The sequence below is a fragment of the Halyomorpha halys genome, unplaced genomic scaffold, assembly GCF_000696795.3.
Source record: "Halyomorpha halys isolate HHAL.00 unplaced genomic scaffold, Hhal_1.1 Scaffold1155.1, whole genome shotgun sequence".
Classification (NCBI taxonomy): Eukaryota; Metazoa; Arthropoda; class Insecta; order Hemiptera; family Pentatomidae; genus Halyomorpha; species Halyomorpha halys.
The window spans coordinates 84565-94529 of record NW_027105200.1 but is presented as its reverse complement, the minus strand read 5'-3'; the positions used below and the strand labels follow the sequence as shown (position 1 = coordinate 94529).

The 9965-nt window shown below is 31.6% G+C and overlaps 1 protein-coding gene across 2 annotated transcripts in view; it reads right to left on the bottom strand.

The window, feature by feature from the left end:
* Positions 1-9965, bottom strand: part of LOC106688558 (GTPase-activating Rap/Ran-GAP domain-like protein 3) — a gene marked incomplete at its 5' end in the record, with an annotated part of 122599 nt that overhangs the window by 65878 nt on the left and 46756 nt on the right. For both annotated transcript variants that reach the window (XM_067049322.1, XM_014433067.3), the window contains 1 exon segment: positions 5095-5176. In XM_067049322.1, the coding sequence (XP_066905423.1) occupies positions 5095-5176 (82 nt within the window).

Below are 9965 nucleotides of genomic sequence, written 5' to 3'. Positions count from 1 at the left end.
TAATTTTGAAAAAATTGTTGGGACCTAAATCTTAATATCTAAAAACAAAGTTTGACATGTCAGTAACTGGTACAATTATTATATATGTATATATGCTTCTTGACCTCATTTATACCTATAAATTATTATTTTATTCGAGGCAATGTTTCAGCCAGAATTTCAGACATTCATCAGGGCTAACATTAAAAACAAGATAATGAATAACCATAATGAATAATATGGATTACAGAATAAACACTATAATATAATTCAACACTATATATGTATCTATATTGGTGGTTATTTTCTAATTAGTCTGTAATTCATTTCATTCATTATAGTTGCTATCTTGTTTTTTTGTTTTTTTTGAGCCATGAAGAAAATCTAAAATTCTTGCCGAAACGTTGGCCCTAATAAATAAGTTTTTGTTTATTTGTGTTCTTCTCTGACCGCAGCTATCTTACCATCTTCTCATAATTCATAAATTATATTTATGTCGCGGAGAGAAACTTATGAATGAGATTGTGTAAGTGGAATCTCACCATGAGAAGTAGTGAAAACAAAAATATCCCTAGACAAACATTCATGCCAGTTTGCAATGCAACATATTTTAACTATTATTTTGTATGATATCATGTCATAACATTAACTACGAGTATAATAGTAGTTTTAATAAATTATTTTTTATTGTATTAAATTTGTAATTTAGTTAACTATTATATAATTAAAGAACACTTGTAATGTGTGTTTGTCGATGTAATAAATTATTTAATGTATATGCACATATGTAAGTGATAAGGGTAACTGGAGTGTCTTATAATTTTTGTAACATTATATACATTGGAATTCATTTCGTATGATCAACTAAATATTTTTATTTTTTAATTGAAATAAATATATTATTATAACATCAAATGTAATCAGAGCAACGGTAGAAAACCTAAAATAAAATTGTTAAAATTATACAAATTTTTTTTGGCTTTAAGGGTGTAGTTTCGTCACAACATTTCATCAAGATCGGCGTACCCACGTCTGTAACTTGCCCTTATAAGTACCACGATATTCTCATCACTAATTGCATTATTTTGAATTAGAATTTTATAAAGCGAAATGTGCATGAACTAAGTCCCTTAAACTATTGATAATGAGGTGTAGATAGTTGACCGTAGATCAATGATTGGAGAAGTTTGTCGGGGGGTAGTTTATTTATGTTGTTCTTTGCTGACCGCACCCCCCGACAAACTTCTCCAATAAACTATTGATAATTTAAAACGCAAATATAATTCCTCAATGATTGTTTGTAAGATTATAGGTAAGTTCTAATAACCATATCTAACTGTCCAGAACTGTACAGAGCATGGGTACTACGGGTTTTTCCCTCCCAAAACTCGTGCTGATGCTCCGTGGAGTTCCAGAAAGTCAGAAGTGGTTTCTGGAATAGACCTTATGTCAAACTAGGTTCCAGTAGGCAATAACAGTAGTGAGACTTAATTCATTTATAATAAGACTAACACGATTTTACATACGGCACTCAAACACATTATTCACATACAAATTTCCGATCTCTTTGTCCGATATAAAAAACAAAACAAAAAACAAATTGAAAAGCACTTTTGTAACAATAGGTTGAGGAGAATTGATACAGAGATACACGGGCGAGGATACAGGCTGAATAACAACGAGGAGAGCTATACCTCTGGGATGGATGGATTAGAACCACCGGTTCTCATTACCTCGGGCTGTAGCTAAGTAATCCCCTTCAGGATCTGGACTTCCAATAACTCCTCGGTTCGTTATAAAAAGAAAACTACAGAAGAATAGTTACAAAAGCTGAATTACAGTTGAGACTAAGGATGGGAAATAAACAACTACAAAACCTAAAGAACTAAACCAGCTTTGCAACATATCAACTAAAAGTTATCTATAACAACCAATCCACTGAAAAAGAAAGTTCTGAATGACTATGTAAAACGTATTTTTCAAATATGATTTTATTTTATCAATTATTAATTAGAACAAAAATTTGTAAACTACAATATATATAAATAAATTGGTGGATTCATATTTTAATTTATTATCATTAGTTATAGCAGTAAAATAGCATAATGTTCTAAACTACAGAATCGATATATGTTGGTTATTGTATATAATTACTTTTTTAAAAAAAAGTAGAGCAATAACAGATTAAAATTTTAATATCTTAGGCAATTTTAATTTAATTTTGAAGATAGAAAATTGAAACTTTGACACTGAATAATATTGAGATAAATATATGCAGAAGAATATTGAAAATAATTATAACGAATTAACATTTTATAACAAACATCAAATCCTCATGTTACAATGTGGGCGCAAACCCATACCAATTGCAATAAACCCATAAAATGGAATAAGGGTGATTAGAAAAATTAACATAATTTTTCAATTTAAACATTCAGGTCCGAAAATGATAATTTAAATATTACTAATATCAATTGTTGAAGGTGGCAAAATGCACATTTGTCCACAGAATAAATATCCACTTGAATTGAAAAAAAAGAATATGAAAAGGACATGAAAGAATGAGCTCTTACACATTTGATCACATTCGCTCTTACCCGACACAAAAAAAAAAAAACAAGGAATAAATCTAAACTTTGACTTAAATCTTACTGACTCCAATTACCAACCTCTACTACCATATTTCTTGTACCTTAATTCCCTATTTCCTTATCAATGGAGGGTACGAAAAAAAAAAAAAAAAACTGATTCCAAAATATAAAAATAAGAGTGTGAATGTGACTAGAGATAATTTTATTTATTTATTTTTATTATTATTCTGTTTTATTTATTTATTATTCCTTGTGCATAGTTCGATTATTTGTTTATCATTTTGTTTGTATATATTTAGAGAGAGAATTTATTTATTTTTATTCTAATGCTATTTTATTTCAGTATAAATGTAATCAGTTATCACTATTACTTATTGTGCAACAAGTTGTGGCAGATTGTAATATTTATCAAAAAATAAAATAAAAAATAACAATTTTTTTTTTATGATATTGAAATCTTCAAAAATAGAGCTAAAAATATGGTTTAAATTAGGATACGGGAGCTAAATAAAAACTCCAACCAATTATCTTTATATGAACTTCCCTTGAAGTAAATAGCAACCACACAGCCCCATGAATAATGGAAGGGATATACTTTTTGAAGTCAAACGTACTCACCTACTTCAGAAGTTTCTCCAAGTGATGAGATCTTTAGAGTAAATGGAGATATGTTAGACTTTAGAAAGGAGAACTTTCATAATTTTAATCCGCTAATCAGCTCAACTTTTATTCATTCGATTTTCAAGTTGAGGCGAAAACTGAAATTTCTACTAGCTTGAAGTAAGTTGTCAACAATCCATATATGAGTGTCAATAGAATAAAAAAATGTCACTCATTACTATTACTTTTAAGGGTGTGGGTTATTGAATATTAAAAAAAAAGTATGAATTTTTTTAGAAAAATTTTTTTTTCATTACAATTGCAAATATACTAATTAATGAATGCAGCCAGTAATCTAATTAATAAAGTTTGTAAGAAACGTTGCTAATGATTGAAATTGAACTTTTAAAATTTAATGAATAAATCGAGTTTTTTGTTCAGTAGGACTTGAAGAAGGATATAAAATGGTTTCTATTTACCAGTGTGTATGAGCTGTTTGGAGTTTAAGCGCACCAAGAGACGCTATCGTAATTATAATTACAGATTAGGTCTGAGATGATACAGATTTTTTATTTTATTACACTATAAATTATTTTCATTTCTAATATTTATTTAAAAGATTATAGAGGGTGATAGGCGCTCATTCCAGGGGACATGTACTCGGATATTATGTCCGTGTCGAAATCTATAAAACCCTATTGGAACCGTCTCTTCCCACCAACTAATCTTTCCCATTTTTGAAGGATTTTCATTAAGGTGCAAGTAAGAATTAAGAAATCCTTACTTCTCCATGAAGTTCTCTTTCTTCTGATATCTCATTCGTGAAAAGCTATCGTCTCTGAGAGCCAGAAAAGTTATCTTTAGTAAAGTAATATATATTAGTACGATATTAATAATATTGATTTGAATATGAAACTAAAGTTATCTATAATGGATAAGTTTTCTTAAAATCCGAACTTTCCTCCTGTTTACTACAAAAGCACACTTTACCAAGTAAAAATATTTTTCTTTTGAAAATTAAATCAATTATTCATTTGATAAGAACCCAAATTCTAAATTGTTGTTGATCGATGCTATTCATAGGGCTTCAATGAATGAATTTAAAATTCACATTAAGCACTAAAGAAAAGTTTATATCAAAAGTTAATAAATAACGGGTAAGTTATTGTTTAATGAATATTAGTATTTTATGTAGGTTAATAACATTTTCATTAAAAATTCTGTTTTTAAAATTTATTTCAAAGAGAAAAATTTAAAATTTTTAATAAACTGAATAAGTTTTTGGCGTAAAATTTTTAATTATCGGGAAAAAAAATCTAATTTTCAGAACTGAATATATTAATTTTGGATAAAAAACTCAAATATCTCTTTCTAGATCAGTTTGTTTACATAAACTTAAAAAAAAAATTTGGCTTAATTTATTAAACCGAAAAAGACGAATCAGAGAATGAGATAAGTGCGAAAATCCTTTAGTAATCATTCCAAAATCCATTATCAGGTCATTCTCAAATTGTAAAACTTTTTCTGTAAATTAAACAATTAATTAAAAAATAAAAGTATCTTTGTAAGTGCTGGGATAAAAATAAACAATGATAAACTAACAGCAGATTATAGCTGGTACCTAAACACTTTATTTACCCTATTTTTGACTACCCTAGTTTGATCAAATTATCAAGTAATGTGTATAATATTTACAATATTGATTGGTGGTGATACCGTAGTATGTCTCCTAAGGAAGTTGATTACTCAAGAAATGAGATAAATGGAAAAAAAAAACTCCTTTAGTGATCACTAAAAGATCCATTATCAGTCATCATCAATCACTTTAAATAAACAATTAAAAAAATTTATTAGGTTTGTAAGTGCTGTAAAAAATAATATACAACGATTTAACTAAAAGCATTAAGGTCAGAATAATACTTACACTTTCCGAGAAAGTACTTGAAGTACCACCTAGTTTGGTACTCAGGGTTCTCCAAGACCGGTGTACTCGGTGTCCCGAACATCTGTAATTCAAGAACAGATAATTAGTCTTAATTGTGACAGTTAGTTCTGAGAAGTCTAATCGTGCAACTTCACCCCGAACTAAGCCAATTGATGACAGTTCTACGGCACAAGTAGTTTCAGGATAGACTACGGAGATAGACTTCGACTCGTGTACAGTTAAAGTTTTGAACAAGGATGATTTTTTTTTGTTTGGAGCAATGTAATTATCATTGTTGTTTTCATCCAACAGTACAAGAAAATTTACAAATGAAGAAGTGAGATATGAAAAAACCGATATTTCTGGGAACAACGTGAAAAAAGATAAATGTATGACAACGTAAATGAATATCTGAAAACTATTTGGTGTAGTGTAAAAAGAAGAATTGAGCTAATATAAGTTTCATCAAAACTCTCGCATGGAACTACAAGATAACTTATCATATAAGTAGAAAGGTATGAGAAATATGAAAAGATATGGACATTTCACACCGTCCATGGAGTGAGTCTCGGCTCATGTTTTATCTACAATTTCATTGCCAGCCTTAACCCGTCATTGGTCGCTACGTGAGAATTTCTCTCACATTAATCATTTTTCGGGTCTGGAAGCTGCTAGAGGGAGACTTTGGTTCCCATCTTCCTGGAATCTGTAGTTCACAGTCTCTTCTTTCTACACTTCGCCCTCTCCACCACTCTAGCAGCTCTGGGTAAGCGTCCAGTCCTCTTTCTCTGACTAAGGCTGCTATAAAAATATTCAAGTTGTGAGGATTGGACAACTGTATTTAATCCATAAAAATGTTTTTTACTGGAGGGAAAACATTAGCAGAACTAAAGAAATGTAGGCTTGAAGAGGCACGAACTTCATGAGGTACGCACTATTTACTATGAATTGTATTTCGATACTGTAAATGTATGTTAGGGTGGTTTTTATAATAAAAATTTATCTTTTATTGCTTTCACTTCATTGCTGCTATTTTTTGTATTTTGTAATTTCTGGGTTATATTCAAGCATTCTAAACAAAAAAGAATTGCCACTAGTGTAAAATACCGAGGCGCTTTTTTCAAATATTGCTCTATTAAACTTTAAACAAATATTTAAAATCGATATAGGACCTCGTTCCCTGGGGGTGTTAGTGGAGTGGGTCCCGCCGGGAAGGGATGGCCTTTGCAAATTTCTAAGTTTTAAAGTTACATCAAAATTTATTAGTTAAAATTTTCTTCGATTTAATTCACCATGTTTTGCGCTATTAAAAAGATGTTACAGCTAAAGGATAACATTTTTAAAAGCCTTTGCTGGGGTTTATGCATGCAATAAATATCGGGCGATAATGTATTGTAAAATATCGCACATCACGAATATAGAAACTGAATATAGAAAATAGTTCTGATTTTCCATAGAAATAAAATATAAACAGATAATATCAACTTTTCATAGTTAAAAGTCACACGAAATATATAAGAAAATTCACCGATTTACTTAGATACATTTTCATATAGGTGAGGTAGTGTAGGACTGTTCAAAATCTGGTTTAAGGTTGAGGTTTGACCCGTACCTAGTTCATTTTTTGAATTGACGCAATTTAATACACCTCATTGAAGCAATTAAATTCTTACTTGACGTTTGGGTTGATATATCACCCTTAGCTAATTACAAGATGATCGCTTCGAGCCCAATCTCTCCCAAGATCTCAACACGCGACCGACAACAAGAGCAATAAACTATTATTCTCAGCTTGTTACTGAAAATAGGTTTCTATTTATAATTTTTCTGTATTTCATGCCTTATGTTTTAATAATAGGTTAAAGTTAAATAATAGACAGGTTTTCATATTTGCAATTTTATTTACATTATATGCTACAATTTCTTGTAATATTTCTGATTACTAGTATTAAAAATGTACTTTTTTTTCTTACTGATGTATGATCTGGAAAAAGATGACAGGGCCTCTTTGTTGGTCTAGAAAAATGTTAGTGGCACTCCTTCAAGTATCCTCCAATTATGCCCCACTTATTCCTGCTGAACAGATCCGGTACCTAAGACTACATCTCGACAAACGACTAACTTGGAATATCATACAAGACTAATCCTTTAAGACTATTACAACACTTACAAGACAAACGGTTTAAAATTCTAACTAATTACAAAAGACTAATTTATATGACTATAATAAAGCCTATCTGTAATTACGGAGTAAGCTTTGGGGCTCCACTAAACCATCGAATTCCTCTCGCATCCAATCTAAAATCCTTAATGCGCCTTGCTTTGTCACAAACCAAGTCATCCAACATGACTTCAATGTTCTATAATAAAATATATTTTTATTTTAGCAATATTTTAAGAAAGTTGCATTTGCCTCTTCCACTCCCGGCATACACTTGGGGCACCCTTGGGTAGTCGGGTAGGGAGGAGGATAGCTAGCCTAGTATTAAACATTTGAAAACAATTTTAAAAGCCAAAGAAACGAAATTCAAGAGGAAAGGTAAGACTAGATTGCACGAAATGCGAAATAAAATAAGAGACTTATAACATATAATGATTGTGATTGAGAGAATTATAAAAGTTAATGATGGTTGTTCGGCCATGTAATAAATAGACAACTAAAAATATATAGGGAGAAAAAATAGATGGAATACGACCATGCGAACGACCGAGGAATAAGTGGGAGGAACTCATATCGGGCCTAACAAGGAAAAAGAGACCACTATGTGTTAGGTAAAGAATTTTGCTTGGTTTGAGATGTCTTTAAGAAATGAATAAGGGCTGCTCAGACACTATGAAAATGAAAATGAAAAAATAATTTTATTCTATGACACAAGCATTTAAACATTTTCAGATAGTACAATAAAATCACATTTGTATATTGGATTTACTACTGTTTATAATGTTAATAAATATATACCTATTTATTTGATTACAACGATGTGGAGGTTTGATTATACAATAAGTGGAGGAATAGGTGTTCTTTAAAAGAAAGAATGGATGAGGACTGGCGAATGGAGATGGGAAGAGAATTCCAGAAGGAGGTTGCACGTATGATGAAGGATTTGCTAAAGAAGACGGTTCTATAGGAGGGCATATATAAATCAATCGGTTGGGATCTGGTGTTTAATGAGTGGATGGATGAACGAAGAGTGAGGAGACCTAGGATATGTTTTTATAGATAGGTTTTTGATTTTAAGAACTTGGAATAGGAAAACACCAAAGAGGTATTGCCTTCGGGCATAGCCCACTTCAACTCGGTATACCAGAGGGAGACTTGAGAACCCAAACATAAATCTTACAAAGCAATTCATGAGTCTCTTCAGTCTCAACTCTAGTCCTGCAGATAGCCCTCCATATACCAAGGATCCGTAGTCGAAGTGGAGGAAGACGAGAGGGGATACTAGGAGCTGACGGGTTTTCGGAGGAATGGAATTACGGAATCTTAGGAATTGTTTGAGTACAGTTATGGATTTGCGTGTGATTTGGGAAATGTGGTTATTCCAGGAGAGGTGTTGGTCAAAGGTGACACCAAGCTTTTTTATTGTAGAATAGAAGTGAATCGGTTGGTTGTTAAGGAAGAGTAGGGGACAGTGGAGGGAGGGGGTGCTTGGAACCAATGAGAATGGCTTAGTTTTTTTAGTATTCAGCTTCAAATCATTAGACACTATATGTGTTTCTTAAAGAATAAGAAGTACTTTGAATCCTTTCTTACGCGTATACAATTGCTCTATTTTTTTTTTCATACATGATGTACATATACCTCGTTGTATGCATTTTCATGGATAAATTAAAAATTAAAATACACAAAATTCTATTATATGCTACAGTTTTCTTATTAACAGAAAAAAAAGTAATTGGTAGCTTGTAGAAAGGATTCTGTTAAATCAGACGAAAAATAGAAGCAATTGAGGTAACTCCCACGTAGGAGCCGCGAGTTCCCAGCTTCACTACTCTGGAATTAGATAGTCTCCCCTGAAGGACCTTCTCAGAGGTTTTCATCAGCCGCTAAATTGAAAATGTAATTATATTTGCCCTGGTCGACTTGCGAATTGCAGGTGAGGTTGCGTCACATTTAGCAAGTCGGAACCACCTCATCTCCAGAATCAATAGTAATCAAAATTCTTTGCTCAGAACTCATTATTGATTAAATGTACAAAAAGCAAATTTTAGTATTTCCGAATTGACTGTTTTTACCTTCACTTATATATATAATTGAAGTATACCAACCTTAAAAACCTCTTCAGGCAACACAAGGATCTACATATTGAATTATACATATATACATATTATATTATATTTCCGTTTTTATTACATATCTAATAATTTTTTTTAATTCATCTTTATTTATAGTTTTCAGTGTGCATCTTATTTTTATTTTCTTTAATTTAGTACATTCATTTTTATATAAATTTTCACATATTACAATTACCTTACTTTGTTATATCAATCATCGAATACACACACACACACACACACACACACACACACACACGCCTATAGTGCCCAGAAACGTAAGAGAGTGCAGAACACGTATTCTTCTTCTGTCACCGCTTTCATGAAGAAAGAAGAGACTTCAGACGCGTTTGCGGCTCAGACCCGACAGCAGATAATATTGTCAATATTATGCTGTTTAACCAACATTGGAAGGCAGGGCAACGATTTGCTGCACAGGTGATGCAGAAGTTAAGAAATGAGGAGAGAGATAGGCGAACCAGGAGATAGCCTAAACAATGAGGCGGCACTCAGCCAATCACCCCAATGATGTAATGCCTATTGGCGGTCCCGTGGAGAGGAATGAACAGGTGTAGGGCGGTGGTTTTAGTGGGTAA